Source organism: Ciona intestinalis, chromosome 7 (assembly GCF_000224145.3).
Source record: "Ciona intestinalis chromosome 7, KH, whole genome shotgun sequence".
NCBI lineage: Eukaryota > Metazoa > Chordata > Ascidiacea > Phlebobranchia > Cionidae > Ciona > Ciona intestinalis.
Window position 1 is genome coordinate 5,922,942 of NC_020172.2, and position 16,878 is coordinate 5,939,819.

Sequence of the window (16,878 nt, forward strand, 5' to 3'; positions counted from 1 at the left end):
TGGGATTCCAGAATAATTGGACAATCGAATATTTATTGAAACAATGACCCCAGTGACGTAACAATCATATCATGTGTGACGCAATAAACATATTATGAATATTTATTACGTTTTAATATTTTCGACAAAATAGAGAAACAATATTAGGTGTAACAACCACTCTTCTTTCTTTCAGTTAAATATAAATATGTTTTTAAACGACTGTCGTTTTGTCGCTATATCTTGTCCCCTAGATATTTTTTATTTTTCGCTACCGAAAAAATAAAGTTTTTATTTTGTTGGCGGGCATTCCGACGATGAAAATAATATATAATTCGTGACGATATATTGAAAATCGAAATCCGTTTGAAGGGAACGAGACGACACGAGAATTAGTGGTTTGTGATGTCATAATAAACAATTGGTAAAACTCATTTCCGGGCGAATATACAAAGTCATTTTGACGTAACAATCAACGTTTGTGACAGGTCCTGAACAACAGAGCACCTTATATGACGTCACAGTGTTAATTATCGTGCGATTATACACAGTAATAGATTTATCATTGTTTTGCCACAATTCAAACTGTGGGTTTAGCAGGACACGCTTTTATCGACGCTTCATCAGCGTGTTTCAACGACTTTCGTTTGATTTCCTTCTTTTCGTTGTTTTAATAATTTGATCTTCGCTATCGTATTCGAAGAGATAAATATTATTACATTATAATGCATAGTAAAAGATATCATTGTTTTGTCACAATTCGATTCATACGTCACCACAAAGTGATTATGACCGCATAATGACAGCTCATCACCTTAGAAACTAATTTCCCGCCAAACCTCACAACGTGAGAACATCAACGAATGAAATGGCGGGAAGTGGTTACTATGGTTACTGATGACGTGTCCTAACCACAGGAGGCGATTTACTGCGTGAGTTTGCTAAATTTGAATTAATCGAAACCTATAACATAGAAATAACATCCGTGCGAAGGATTTTTTCGGGGAGTGGCACGTCACGATTAAGTCACGTGGTACATAACAGCGCCTTAATGTTTGGGCGGAATATTTATTCCGTGTTTCCGCAAAACGAAGGATTAGGAAAAATTAATCGAAATTTGATAGACGTTGAAGAAAATCCGCGATCGGCGCGATTGAAACGTCATAATCGCGAAGCCGATTCTAGAAAAAGTTGTCGAATTTTGGTTGAAACGGAACACCGGGCTCCGCGGGAAGATAAACCGGTAATTAGTCGCGTAAATCGCGTCGATCGCGTTCGTGTCTAAATTTGAACTTGACGTAAACCACGAAACAACAAAGTGATGTCACAATCACTATTATGTCTTCATATTGTTTCATGTTTACTAGAAAAGCCAAACAATTGTCATAATTTGTTTCGTCATAAATGTCCATAGTGATTGTTGTTTGTTATTAAACAACCACTATTATGACGTCACAACGGTCGATATTAAGCAGTAATAACAAAACAAACCGTCATTGTCGCATCATATTATGTAAATTTTTAATGACCTGCGGTGACCAGGAGAACGCATTAATGGTGATTATTCGTCGACCAGTGTTGTAGTTCCCCCAGTTAATTGTGCTTGCGGTAAAATTAAAAGGGTGTAGTAATATTAACATGACAGCGAATCAAAGCTGCGGTGAAGGAAAGCGTTAATGCGTCGCCGCAAAAGATTTCTTGAAACTATAAACCATATTTTTATCGAATTCGCTGCTGCCGCAAAAATCGATTAAAATTTGTTTATTTTGGTGAATTCTCTTGCATGGGGATGCCCCTAATTATAGCGTTTCTATTTAAAGAAAGTGAAAAAGGGGGTTGACGTCATGCATTAGTTAGGCCGAAGCATCACTCGACAAAAAAACGTCAAAAAAGAAAAAAATGTCGCTTTGAAACTCGGGTATATAAGACTGTGCGTTGAAATGTTGGTCACAAGTTCGTATAGTCGGTGGCAAGCTATAAACGGTTGTGGAATTATAATACTGAATTCGAATACGAGTTTACTAAATTTTTGCAAATTAAAATTTTGCAAAGTTTTATGTCTAAAATTGCTTTGTTAAAATGTTTATTTTTTTTTTCTTAAATTTCTGAAAGTGAGTTTTTGTGTAAAGGATCAAAATTGAAGTGAGGTTTCGCGTTAATTGCTTAATCTAATTATTTTCTGTTGATTGTAATTTGTTCTGCTAATTTTATCAAGTTTGAGATTAGCCGAAAAATTCGATTAAAATGAAATTAAGATTTGATGAAATTTGGCGGCGTTTGTACCAAGTCGTTGCTTGGAATTTAGTTCCAAAGAAAAATTCTAAATATCTGCGCTGGGTGTAGATATTTTTAATTTGTTCTTTAGTGGCGTTTATTGCAGTGCAGTGTAGCTCGACTCGGTGCAAAAAGAAAAACAAAGAAATATCTACGCTGACCTGCGCTGAACAACGCTGGGTGTAGATATTTCTGTTTGTTATTTTATCATAAAATAAACATAATTTAGCAGCATCTGATAAATTATTTTAAAGTTTAAACAAAACTTTTGTTTTACAGATTAGGATAATTTATTAAACACTCCAACGAACAAGAAAAATGAAAAATATATTTTTGGTTTCGGTTTTAATCTTTGCTTATCAATCAACTACATTAGCGGGTGAGTTTTAATCAAATATCAAATTATGATTAATTAGTTGTCTTTGTAGGTGGAGTAATCGATAAAAACATCACAATCGAAACAATATTTTTAATAAAATCGAAAAACTTATTATTAAATAATCGCATTACGATCTGAAAACGAATAAATGCAAATAAATAACATAAGAAAAAATTATGTAAATAATAATAATATGTTTTATAGGCGTGAATACATATTAAAACGAAGACGCTAAAATATAATTTTTTTTTAAAAAAATCGAAAACAATTCTTTATAAAGGTGCGTTCTGTTACGTCACATCTAGTGGCGTTAGTTCAAATTCTGAAAAATATGAATTCGCGATTACCGCTGAAAAAAGTCGCGCGATAATTCTAAATAAATTTCCGATCGAAGTCGAAACGTTGCCAAAACAAAGTTACAGACTAAATTAAATTAAACCTTGTGCTAAACTTCTGGCTTGAATCCCAGGTTTTTATTGCGTGCGTCGGTGTATATGGGACCTCATATATATACTGTGGGGTAAGATGGGACACCGTTAGCACACAATATCCCATATTTCGTGATCGTGTTTTAACAATCAACAACGCTGTTTTGGTATCGTGTGAATACGGGCATATATTTCGGGGAGGAAAAACTAAAATAAAAAATGGACCATCTTACCCCAACTACTGTAAATGAATGTTACTTATTTATCCTCGCGTGGAGCAACACCGAAAGTCGTTATAAAACGGATAACGTAGATTAGAAAAATATAAAATCAGCCACAAGGCGCCAATTTAAATTTTTACGTCGCCATCAAATTGATCGTATAAGTACCAACGCAAGACGTTTCAATGCGCCATGTGCGTGACCTGAAACACTCAATAAATTCGCATTAATCTTTCATGATTCTTCATTTTTTTTACAGACGATACTCACAGTATGAACACCAGGGGTAGAGTCGACCCAAGGAAAGAGTTTTGCAACGAACTGATCAACGGTGGCCGAGTGGGATTCTCAATGATTCAGCAACTTTGTGGTAAGTACATGCGAATGTGTAAACTTGAACTTTAAATTTAAAAATTGGTTAAAGTCAAATGACATTTAAATGCGATGCATTTTATCCTTCGATTACAACTATTGGTTTATGTTTTGTTGAATAATGGCATTTGATCAATATTCAGAACTTTTTAGGAAGTTTAGGAAACATTATAATTTGGTATTACTTTATAAAGATGTGTCACGTTTTAATAACTGCAACATTTTTTTAAAACTCTGAAATAAATCGATTTTCTTATTTACGAATTCGCTTTTGGGCACGAGATGTATGAAGCCACTATGTATGGTGTGCAATAAGACATTACCCCCACTACGAGTTAAAAACAATATAATGACGTCATCAAATCAATACGTAACTAACATGACGTCATACATGCAGGTAGCTACGGTAAACGCATGTTCAGCAGAACTAGAACCACACGTAATGAACCTATTGTGACGTCACGACGATCCGGTTCAGCGCTTCCGGAAGCTATGATGTCAGACGACACTTTCAACACCAGAGGGAGCTATAACGGTCGCAAAACATCATACAGGACGGGAAGGCGACCCGAGCATGAACTGGTTTCAAGGCTCGCCGCTGCTCTAAGGAGGCAATTCTCGTCTGTTACTAAACACAGCAACTTTGACCGACCAAAGGATGACTGGCGGGTTCGAGATACAGACGGGCCGATGTATCTTATTAAGAAATGGCTGCGATATGATGCCTAGAGCCAACTAACGGACAATCAAATATTCTACTTTCACTGTTCCTTTAATTTATCTGCCGTTAAATGTCGCTGTTGCTGGTCGTATCCACTGTCCACGTCTTGTCACGTGATTGAGTCACGTGGCATGACGTAGTAATCATTACTGTGCTTTTCATTGTTGTCGTTTGTTTCGTATTAATCGGAGAATAATACATCTCATAAAACTTATATATGGTTGAAACTTATTTATCCTCGCATGGTGGCGCAACGACAGTCGTTATAACACGGGTTTTCTGTTTCATACACCTCGTGCCCGCTTACAAGTTACCACGTATGTAACTTATTTATCCTCGCATGGCGGGGCAACGACAGTCGTTATAACACGGGTGTTCTGTTTCATACACCTCGTGCCTGCTTACAAGTTACCACGTATGTAACTTTGTGGGTGATTGTTTTTATGTTTGGCTGACAATTTAGACAACCCATTAGTGATCACTGGGTTGGAGCAATTACTGTTATGTGTCTTTCGCAGGAACACATACGCCCACAATGGTAGCAACATCAGGCTTCGAACCCAAAACCTCCAACCTAGAGGGCGATGGCGCCGGACGTTGCAGGGATTGTGACGTCATTATTTATATTGTCGAATCCGATTGTTTTTGATTGTTACATGAAAATCGTGACCGCGAATCGAGATGGAAACTTCGCGCGAAGCCATTCTCCTACGTAACAATGAGTGTTTCTACTTTAATGAAAATATTGTGAAATCACAGATAAAATCTGGCAGGAAATTTGTTTCATCGAGAAATTTGGAAACGATACAAAACAATTTTAAAAATAGATCAAAAAATCCGCCAAGTTTTTTAATGAAGTAAAATAAACGAACCGCGTAATTTGCGCGATTCCGAAATAAAGTTCTGCAATTTGTGCTTAAACTGTAATGTCATAAAATGACAATGTTTACGAACAAACGAATACCGCGATTCGCGTACGCTGTGAAATAATAGATATGCTATACGATAAAATGGACGCTACAAAAGCGACGAAGGATTAATTATTGTGACGTCATTCCCTTGAAACGCATGAGTGAATTCTGCGACTCGTAATCAACGTATATATTGTGCGTTGGGGGCCACCATTGCATTATTATACTGCAGCGCAACGTGTGGGCAATAATTAGCATTAGGGGGAAGTTTTACATTGTCTTGGTTCCTTTGATTACTTGTAAACTCGCATTGGCCAGGCTAGCGTGTGTTTAGAATGTTCTTGGTTGTGTTTATGGTTAACACTTGCTAGATACAGCTTATGCATTTGCAGGTTTACAAGATTAAGATTAGGAGTTGCAAACAAGTGTTGTATATGATTAGGTGATGTAATCCGGGATTAAGCTTGTTCCAGTATTAATTATAAAACTACATATTGTTCATGCTTACAAGCATACGGGGTTATATTTTCTTGGTAATTTCCTTTTCTTTCGTTGTTTAATTAAATTGATCTAATCGCATTCAAAGAGATAAATATTTACGTTGCGAAGTTAAAAGTTGTAATCTGCTTACGAGTTCTAAAAATGCCCTTTAAACATTAAATATAACTTTTCTATATCTATACTTAACCATAAACGTTTACAACTAAAACTTATATTGTTGATTCGTCTTTTAAGTCTTTGCATTTAATGTTCAACTTGTGTCTTTTCTAGTTTATTAAATTTGGATGTGCCATTCTATATTGTACAGGTATAGACTATATGGAGCATAACGTTTATTTTGACGCAACTTCAAATCTTTCAATCACAAAAAACCACTTGGAGTATTCGGGTTTCTAGATACATCTAACTTGTGTATATTCTAGTTGTTGTTTACGGCTTTCGGTTGCTTCGAGTTCCAACTTTATTTAAGCAAATCCAAATCTCATGAAGCGGTATATGCCAATTGAAGATAAAATCTATTAGCGACTACCGCAGGTGTGGGCGTCCGGTTCATTATTGACTTCCTAACTAATTTGTATATTGGAACATAGAGGTTGTGTAGAAGCCATTATTGCAAGCCGTAAGTTGTCGCGGGCATCAGCAGTCACGCTTCGTTATTGCCGTGCAAATTGCTAAAGGTAAATATATGAATGAATGTAGCGCATTTATCCTCGCATGGCCGGGCAGCGACAGTCGTTATAACACGGGTGTTCTGTTTCATACACCTCGTGCCCGCTTACAAGTTACCACGTATGTAACTTATTTATCCTCGCATGGCGGCGACCGTCGTTATAACACGAGTGTTCTGTTTATTAAACCTTGTGGCCGTCACCACCTTGTACGCGTGTGGTGGCTGGTGATGGAAATTTACCCGCTATATAATATGTCAATGCATATCAATCATATTAATGCGATATGAAAGATGTATTGGTTCTTGTTTAAACCCTAAATTAAGTAACTGTAACGTTTGGAAAGTTTGGTAAAATTTGGTGCATAAAACGATTTCGATTTTACGAGTTTTGTGTTTTCTTTGCAGCGTTTTATTTTAACGAGATCACTGAAAATAGATTTTAAATCGAAACAATTGTATCTTAAATATATACATACACATGAGATGTCATGTTTGTATAGAAATCAAAGTTTATTTTTAGAATCTAAAGAGGTGACCGTTTGATCTAATTTTAGTGACGTAACGTCCCTCGTTCACGCAACACACGATGGGTCTTAACCTGACCCGCAAGGTGTAAAAATAGAAAATGATTTTAGATGCAAGTTTCGAAAATTTTTGCTGTCCAATTACCTTAGTAATAACATAGATGTCCAATAACGAATTATTTTGTGAGATTTTTCGTGCGAAAAAAAACGTTCGCGTTTCTAATTAGCTGACGCGGCAAATTGTGGCCGAAACACTGTGTAGGCGTGTACGCGGGTGTATCACGTTTTACGTGACGTCATGATGACGTAGATATTTATAAAGATTGGGGATATTTTGTGTTATTAACTTTAACCATTCTCAGTGTAAGATAAAACAAGAGTGAGTGTTACAAGTACCATGCAGGTCTTTATATAACACTTACTCTTGTCTCATCTTACCCAACCACCAACAAATGGGAGCAATTCCAAATAAATTTAACAGATGAAAAGATATGTCAAAATATACGAAAATATCGTTACGACTTGTCAAAGTTTATGAATAAATTATAAGAAAAAAAACAAAAGTCGGTGCTTTTAGCCAGCGCCTCGTGATTTCTGGTTAGCTGCTGTTTTGTGGTCGTTTTCGGGCACGCGTCGTTCAGAAAACGGCAAGATTTGCAAAAATCCTTGCAAAAAGTAGGGTAATTTGTACCTCGTACTTCTGCTGCCAGATGCCCGCTTAAGGAAATCAAGTGTTTACTGTAAACAAGCTGACTTATTAAACGTGACTGGAATAAACGGCTTGTATGACTTGGGATTAAGAGTTTATTTTAAGTTCAAACTTGGTAAAAATAAAGCGCCGCCCAAAAATAAACTGTTTTTGTGCAGTCGATTTAATTCGACCCTTATTTTAATATATTTTATAACATCTTTATTAAAATGCGCGGTAATTTTTTAAAAATTAGGAGTATTTGTTACGAAACAGTATCACGATAATTGTATTTATTGGTCATCGAACGTTAAATGTGACCGAATAAACGTGCACTGTTACGTATCGATAACCGCCGGGTATACAGATTAGATTGGCACGCCAGCTTAGGGTTAGGCTTACACTCCCACAGTAATAAGATTAGAAGGCGTAAGAAAAACAAGTGTATGTCCGCCTAAAATGGGTAGGAAAGCCTTCGAGTTAGATCTACATCCGTGCCGACTTATATAGACCTCAGAAAACGTTTGACACGAGCGCTATGCAAACTATGATAGGCGTTACAAAGAATATTTCAAGTTTTGTGAATTTTATCTCTTTGTGGTGCCATTAAATATTCATTACACCGTTACCGTAATGTACAAGTTAGGTTTTGGTTTACGATAGCAATATTATCGACTGTACGAGTTAATGTACTTTGTACCGCCATCTAACACATCAAAAGTCACAAGTTGAACGCTAACATTTTGGTAAAGGTTTAATATTTTAAATATTCAATAATATTGACGTTACGAATAAATATGCTCACAAAATGTCGCCCATCTGATTCACTGAACCTGTTTTAATAATTCAATTCTACAAATCTAAACAAGCCACCTGTTCAAATTGCTATAGGGCCAAATTTTACAGGAATTTTTCTCAAATTCGTTAAAACTGGATTTTCTGACCACCCAAACCAGATTGCAGCTAAACGACTTACGGTTAATGCTTTTAACCAACCGTAAGATCTTATCTCCATTTTAAAGTCAGTTTAAAAGTTCAGAACTTGAAATTAAGAATCGTCGTTTATTTGTTTTGAAGATGCCTTCACAGTCACGATTGTTAACGTAACAATGGCTGTGTTAGATGTCACTTTCACCTTACTGTTATTACATAAATAATCTCCACTTAAGGGTGGAGGGTTCGAATCTAAGCTTAGGAAGTGAAAATTAATGATTTTGTAAAACAAGCAAAACGCCGGTAATTATCAACTATTGATTATCGAAAACCAACATTATGACATCACAACCGCTTCGCTATCAGATCATAAAAGACGTTTCGCGACGCGAGTTAATGTTCTAGATTCGCATAGCTCTTTGGCGCCACCTCGCAGATGGATTTCGTCGCGATTTGTTCCACCCGTTTTACTTTCAAAACATTGTATGACGTCACAATGCAGCATAGTCGCGGAGTTTGCACAATACGCCAATTGCGACGTCAGGTATTTAGGTGCAGTGTGTTCTAATGCTATTTTTCTGTTTTGATGTTATTTGATTTGCTTTGATGGAGCAAAGCTAGCAAAGTATTGTCAGAAACAAAGTATTCGCCCAATGCAGCTTTTTAGCGTATTTTGTTCTTGCTTAGCAATATGTCAGAGACGGATACTGGTAATGTTGTAACAGGTAATTTCAAAGTTTTGTATTTTGCTCTACATAAGCATATATTATTATGTTGTCATACGATAAGCATTCATGTATGTGTGTTAGATTTGTTAGTGTACAGTAGGACTGAGTATATATGATAGGAATGATATCTGGAATCTGGATCTATTCCTTTTTTAACAATAATGCACTGCAACATTAAATGAAATGATTTATTCTTTACAATTTATTTAATTTTAATCTACTAACTACGACCACATTATTGAGTATATGGAGCATTTGTGTTATCACTACACTGTTTTAGAATTATATGTTCTTCAGCGGTCTTGAAAGTGAAGTCCCGTAGCAGAAGTCTTCCAAAGTATCCTAAACATAAGTTTAGTTATTTAAGTATGCCTAGTGAGTAGTGACTAGTGACATATTATTAAAAGCGATGCATACGTGGTAACTCGTAAGCAGTAAGTTACGGGGTAACACTAAAAGAGGGAAAAGGGAAAAGAGGGAAAAGAGGGAAATAGACACTAAAAGAGGGAAATAGGGAAAAGAGGGGAAAAGGGAAAACTTGCATTCCTAAAAGAGGGGAAAAGGAAAAGAGGGAAAACAGGAAAATGTAAAAAAAAAATTAGATTTTTTTATATTTTATTTACTTAACTTTGATAATTAGAAAAAGGGAACAGCAGAAAATCAATACTAACCCAAGGGAAAAGATAAAAAGTAAAGAAAAGAGGGAAAACAGGGAAAATGGTGGAAAAGAAAAAGAGGGAAAAAGGGAAAAGAGGGAAAAGTGGGAAAAGATGGGAACAGTCATAAAGAGGGAAAACAGGAAAAAGAGGGAAGACAGTTTTCCCCTCTTTCCTTTTTTCCTGTTTTCCTTTCGCCCCTCCTTTTCCCTGTTTCCCTCTTTTCTTTATTTTTCATCTTTTCCCTTGTTTGTATTAATTTTCTGCTGTTCCCTTTTTCTAATTATCAAAGTTAAGTAAATAAAATCAAATTTAAAAAATCTCGTTTTTTTACTAAGCAGCATTTCCCTGTTTCCCCTCTTTTCCCTATTTCCCTATTTTAGTGTCGATTTCCCTCTTTTCCCTTTTCCCTCTTTTAGTGTTACCCAGCAGTAAGCACTGTCGTTTCCTTGCCACGGAGGGGTAAATAAGTTCCGTTCATTTTTATAAGGTGTTGTATGTTGGGATAGTGGAGTAAATCTTAGGTTTTCTTGATAAGTATCTCACTCAAATAGAATAGAAGCGATAGGCCTTACCAAACCAAATGGATGAATCCATGAATGGGTTTTAGGATAAATAATATTGTTTGAATGATTGTTACTTATTTATCCTCGCATGGCAGGGCAATGACAGTTGGTATAACACGGGTGTTCTATTTCATACACCTCGCCCACTTACTAGTTACTACGTATGTAACTTTGTGGGTGATTGTTTTTATGTATGGCTGACAGTTTGGCCCATTAGTGACCACTGGATTGGAGCAATTGCTGTTAAGTGTCTTGCCCAAGGACACATACGCCCTCAATGGTAGCAGCGACGAGCCTTGAACCCATTACCTCTGGGTTAAAGGCAGGAGCGCTAGCCACTGTGTTCGGCGCTGGACAAACATGGTGTTCAGGGTTAAATAGACAGTGTTGTTTCGACATATTACGGACACCTTACATACCTGTATGGCCTCAAATCCTGGTCTCTGGTCAGCATCTTCATCCCAGCATTGCAACATCAGTGCATATAATTGAACAGGGCAGTAAGGTTTAATCTGTTTTTTCGGCATGCGATAGCCCTCGCAAATCTTTTGCTTTACTTCTTCGTTTTGCATTCCTATGTTCAATGTCAAAAAACTTGGTGGTTTTTGTGAAAATATATATAATCTATGCTTTCATGTTTGAATGCATGAAAAACAAATTTTTGTTGTATTGTAATAGATATATGACATCACAAACCATATATGAAATCACAAACCATATATGACATCACAAACCATATATGACATCATAAACCATATATGACATCATAAACCATATATGACATCACAAACCATATATGACATCACAAACCTGGATAAGGTTCCTTCCCTTTAGTAAGAATCTCAGTGAGCAAGATCCCAAAACTCCAAACATCCGATTTGATTGTGAACCGTCTGTGAATTATAGCTTCAGGTGCTGTCCATTTGACTGGGAACTTGGATCCTGAGAATAAATTTATACAACAACTGGTTACATACCACTTGGGAAAAAGGTGTATAGGGCTGCAACCAACAAAATTTAGTAAGCCAAGAAGAAAGAGAATGGCCACGATTATATGTTTATCAACATTGTTGATCTGTTCCTTCTAAGTGTATCAAAAACACTATAAAAAAAAAGCTTTTTCTTAACCAGTTTTAGATTTGTGTACTTATTGAATTCCGCAGCAATCGTATAAAAGGCTCCTGACGAGAGGTTTTAACTTAAGCCAAATAGGTTGACGCTGCATTTGCCTAACCTGTCTGACCGCGTTAGGCGCCTATGGTTATGAATATCATTAGTCATTACCTGTTGACATGTATACATCATCCTTAATCAACCTTGCCAATCCAAAGTCGGCTACTTTACAAACTCTGTTCTCCCCCACCAATACATTATCAGCACGAAGATCACGGTGAATGTATTTTTCTTGCTCAATGAATGCCATTCCTGCTGCAATCTGGGATACAATGGTTTATGTGTTTTTTTTGCATACGCTATGTATATATTACTAAGTTACCTGGGCAGCCATATCAATCAGGTCTACAAAGGGAAAAAAGCTCCCAGGTCCATCTTTAAGATAATCAAGCAAACTTCCATGGCACATGAACTCAGTTACGATGTTTATCGGTTCAGTAATGACCTGGATGTGAGTTTCATGGTTGGTTTGTTTTTATTTTGATAAACTCATTAGACTATTAGATGAAAATGTTTTGACTGCATTTATCATTACAAGTAATATAGAAGTTCTGTGTTATTAAAGTATATAGGACCCATTGTATTTACCACGGCATAAATGCTAACAATATTTGGGTGTCTCAACTTCCTCATTATCTCGGCTTCTTGAAGGAAAGCTTCAGGGGACATGGTACAAGGTTGCAGTTCCTTTATAGCAACATCTTGATGAAACCTTCGTTCATTAGTCACAGTAACGTGGATTGAACCTGTAAACAAGGATTATAACATTTCCACATGTAACCACTAACTTTCAGCTCACTACCCCAATCTTTTTAAAACTTTATCTGGAATGTAAATGTGTGGGCTCATCCAAACTCATGCTCTCAGCAAACCTTCCATGCTATGTATCTCGTAAATCATATATCAAACCACGGTCTCAACCCACCCACCTTTCCACACCTCCCCAAAAGCCCCAGCTCCAAGTTTCTTTTGTTGTGTAAGATGTTCGCGACCGATCTCCCAATCACCGGGTGCTATGCCTGAGGTCTCAGGTTTCTCGTGCTCTCCATACTTCATGATTGATCCCCTTTGAGCACGGCCGATGTAGTTACCAATAAATGCCTGTTTATGATGTTTATGATGACGGTCATGAGGTAGTGGGATTGTTTGATGCTTCACAAGCAGGGTCAATGCTTCTTGAATGGTTAAAGAGATTCGGTAGATTCCTGTTGTAATTTAACATAAGGAGTTATTGTGTCCGGCGCCGTGGCAAAGTGGTTAGCACGCCTGCCCCAAACTTTCACTGCTACCATTGTGGGCGTATGTGTCCTTTGGCAAGACACTTAACGTCAATTGCTCCAACCCAGTGGTCACTAATTGGTTGTCCAAATTATCAGCTATACATAAAAAATCCCCTATAAAGTAACATACATGGTAACTCGTAAGCTGGCACGAGGTGCTAAACCCGTGTGATAACGACTGTCGTTTTCCGGCCACGCGAGGATAAAGTAAGTTACATTCATTCATTCATTCATTCATTCATTCATAAGGGATATGTATGCTGTAGTTTAACATAAGGATGTAAGAGTTATTATGTAGAAGCACTTTTAGTAAAATCTAGCATGAATATCAAAACACAAATAAATCCCCAAACATAAATAGCATTGACTTCCATTGTCAGAACTATGTTGTGTTTCAAATGTATTTACATGGGTCACTATGATTTGCCCTTTAACTTAATGATATCACACTAACTTACCAGGTTCTGTTTTACTTTCCGTAATCATATAAGTTCCAGGTTTTTGTTGAACCAACATTCTCTCGCATTCTTTCTCACTCTTCTTCCCAAAGAACCATCTGCATATAGTTAATTCATATTAAAGTAAAAAGTTAATTTTGTGTTAGCTGCCAGAACGTTTGTTGCTTCACTACCTTGAAGCTATTTTAGTTTGCGGTAGAATTTTATTTTCACTTACCTTTCACATTCAATGCTGTCCTCTAGAGCCACATAGTTGCTTGGAATGAAACCTTCTTGTCCGGTCTCGCGAGATCGAGCTTTCCACCAATCACCCTGTCTGTTAATAATATGTGTTTTTGTATACCCTTCTTTTTATTTAAAAGCATTGAAATATTGTTGATTAGAACATATTCATATATTAATGTTAAACCATTTTTGTTGCTGTATTTAACAAACAGAAGTGTGAATTTTGCCAAAATCAATACTGAAAGATCGCTGTGGGAAAGTGCGTGTAATGTTGCAATACATATCCATTAATGGCTGTATTTTAACCTACTTGTTAAGGATGCATATACTCTCTGCTCTATTGAATGGTGGATAGCCCCATATCGTCTCGTAATTCAATTCTTCTGTTGCTGTGAATGTAACATTGTTAAGCTACGCAACATTTTGTTATCAGTATTAAGGCAAGTTTTAGGTTGTATGTCAGTATAAAACATGGTTTATGAACAATCGTGATAAGGCTTTTATTTTTTTTAATATTAAATTTATGTATTGGTTTATATAACTTACTTGGAGGGTTGGCCTCTTGATTTAGCGACAGGTTACGCATTTGTGAGAGTGGAGTTGGTCCAACCATATTAGAAGCCTCTGGGTTTATTTGAACCTGGTATCCTATATTTCCATTTGGTAATAGAGCAGGCATCACTTGGTTTGGTTGATTTTGAACCTGGTATCCCATGTTTCCATTTGGAAATAGAGCAGGCATCATTGCGTTTACTGGATTTTGAACCTGGTTTCCCATATTTCCACTTGGTAATTGAACAGGCATCACTTGGTTAGCTGGATTCATTTCTTCTAAAAGAACTACACAAATATTATCCTCAGTAGACTATATTTTGTTGTACTCTTCTTGTTAACAATTATTGTAACGCAACTAAACAGACAATGAGAAAAGTGTGAATAGATTTCTCTTTTAAATATTTTGCCTCTAAATGGTTTACAATAATGACCACAATAGGTTCCATACAATCTTTCCATAGCCATTACTCAATGGGAACTATTGATGGACGAGTTTCATTAAGACCAGATATCGCGAGTTCATTATGTTAAGACTTGTTTGTCTTAACAATGGAAATAAACAGATTTCTTTGTAAATCGAAACCATTGTACAGCGGAGCCACAGTTGTGAAATAGAAACCTAATACCAAATATTTCAATTCACACAAGCACGCACAAACAGAGTTCCGTTTTGAAATTACAATTTGACCTTCTGACATTCAAACATGTTTTGCAGATTTTCGTTAAATATAAAAACATGTATAAATATTTATTTGGTTTTTGATTTACTTTGTGGGTAAATCAAAAGAATTTAAAAACTTTAATTTTGGGTAAAAATTAACTGTGTCATTAAAATATTTTATTTGAGCATTGGTTTGCATGAGCATACAGTACGCCTAATATGAAGAATCAAATAAAATCGGGATGAAAACGACGAAACAGCAACAAAACTGGTCTATGCTTGTTATATTCCACAAAAGAATAAAAATATCTAAAACATTAAAACTGTAAATAAGTGGCTTTTAATATTTTCTAAAATGGTTTCAACTCAAAACAGCACAAGAATAGAATTATATTTACACCAGGCTGACAATTTCCTGCAAAAAAATACAAAAAAAATTAGGATTTTTTACAACTTATGAAATTAATCAAAAAAACTTTTACGTAAAAATACTAAAATTTATGATTTTGAAATCGATATATGATGTCTATGACTCACTTTATCCTGTAATATTTGAAGTGCTGGAAACGAACAAAATGTAAATAAAATAAAAGCATGGTGAAGGCTTAATATAGGGCGGGGTCAATCAACGCTAATTACTGAGTAATAATTAAAAAAGTGGCAAAAATAATAAAAACGCGATTTCTACTTGAACAATTTTGGGTAATAACCATAGTCGCCAAACTTATACATACACAGGGGAGGCAGGGATAGTTAGACGTACAATCCTGTGAAACAAATCTAACTTATTGGTTGTAATGTTCACTGATTAATGCAGTGAAGAAAATTAGAGGGTAAGTTCTGCCCACCCTGCGACCCCAGGTTTGGCGCCTATGGTAACAATCATCTATTATGATGCAAGCAGTATGCGACAATGTTGATTGTTTCATCATAATGTGTCATAGATAGGTCATAATAAACTAACAATCCTCTTATATGTGGGAGAGAATGGGCAATTGTGACATCACAATATATCAGTTGGTCTCAAACAGCGCCTTTTTAACAAGTGCACGCTACGTCGTATTTATACGAAGCAGAATCTTTTATAACAAATATAAACATAGAGAGAAATGCTGGAGACAATTTACTAATTTTCTTGTTAATAAGTTTCGCAAAGTCAGCTTTTCCAAATGCCTTGGAACGAAATAAGTTTGACCATCGAAATAAGTTTGAGCATCACTACAATGTCAGCTTGTTTAAAACGCTCCGTCCCCAGATTCTTGATAATGTGGTTCAGTGGCTGTGAAATAATCCTCAAGGAAACCCTGGGAATAAAAGATTTAATTTATTAATAAATCCATGAACATATTTGAAAAAATAAGCAGCCAAACTACAGTTGTTTAATTATGCTACGGGTAAAAACTACTTGAGTAAAAGTGTCAAATAAAAGCATGACTGCTAAAACCACAAAAATGTCTAAAAATAAATGCTAAAAAAAAGTAATGGTACTTTAACCGAAGTTGTGTTTATGTTGGTATTTAAATGTTGATAATGTTTGTTTTGTTACAGAAAATGTTTTAAGTAGAATAGAGATAAATATTACTGCTAAACTGAGCTCAAGTACGACATATTCGGACAAAGACCAGATTGCAATCAGGCAACATGTTTCTTGTAGACAGGGTTCTGGGTACAAGTCTCACCAAAGGACATTTTTGCACCATGTAAGTTGTTTATTGTGTGTGTGTGACAAAACACTTCCGTTTTATGACATCATACATAAGAATACCTTTGCGTTTATATGATGTTTGTTTTATGTAATAATGTAGCATTTTTATAAAGAAAATGCATATTTTAGCTTGTAACATATTTGAATGACTTTGGGTTGCCGAAAAACAATCACCAACAAAGTTGTGATCGCAAATTCACAAGGAGTATGAAACAGAACACAAGATACATCGACCACACAAGTATAGCCAGGGAATACAGTTGCATTACC

The 16,878-nt window shown here is 35.9% G+C and overlaps 3 protein-coding genes across 3 annotated transcripts in view; 1 reads left to right on the top strand and 2 right to left on the bottom strand.

Moving 5' to 3' along the window:
• Nucleotides 1-2,531: 2,531 nt before the first annotated feature.
• LOC100185840 lies at nucleotides 2,532-4,590 on the top strand. Its single transcript, XM_002126091.5, has 3 exons — nucleotides 2,532-2,632; nucleotides 3,541-3,651; nucleotides 4,051-4,590. The coding sequence occupies exons 1-3, from the start codon at nucleotides 2,572-2,574 to the stop codon at nucleotides 4,380-4,382; spliced, it is 504 nt and encodes a 167-aa protein (XP_002126127.3). The 5' UTR covers nucleotides 2,532-2,571; the 3' UTR covers nucleotides 4,383-4,590.
• A 4,913-nt stretch (nucleotides 4,591-9,503) lies between these two features.
• Nucleotides 9,504-14,903, bottom strand: LOC100183470 (tyrosine-protein kinase SRK3-like). The gene is made up of 11 exons (XM_018812565.2): nucleotides 14,234-14,903; nucleotides 13,998-14,076; nucleotides 13,680-13,778; nucleotides 13,463-13,560; nucleotides 12,654-12,929; nucleotides 12,313-12,470; nucleotides 12,047-12,169; nucleotides 11,836-11,986; nucleotides 11,362-11,493; nucleotides 10,971-11,125; nucleotides 9,504-9,671 (listed from the first exon to the last, which is right to left on the bottom strand). Exons 1-11 carry the CDS (start codon nucleotides 14,511-14,513, stop codon nucleotides 9,612-9,614), a joined length of 1,611 nt encoding a protein of 536 aa, XP_018668110.1. The 5' UTR covers nucleotides 14,514-14,903; the 3' UTR covers nucleotides 9,504-9,611.
• A 162-nt stretch (nucleotides 14,904-15,065) lies between these two features.
• Nucleotides 15,066-16,878, bottom strand: part of LOC100177921 (tyrosine-protein kinase Fgr-like) — a 7,920-nt gene continuing 6,107 nt past the window's right edge. The window contains exon 12 of the mRNA XM_002126504.5: nucleotides 15,066-16,207. Coding sequence (XP_002126540.1) covers nucleotides 16,139-16,207 — 69 coding nt within the window. The 3' untranslated portion in view covers nucleotides 15,066-16,138. The remainder of the gene's footprint in view (nucleotides 16,208-16,878) is intronic.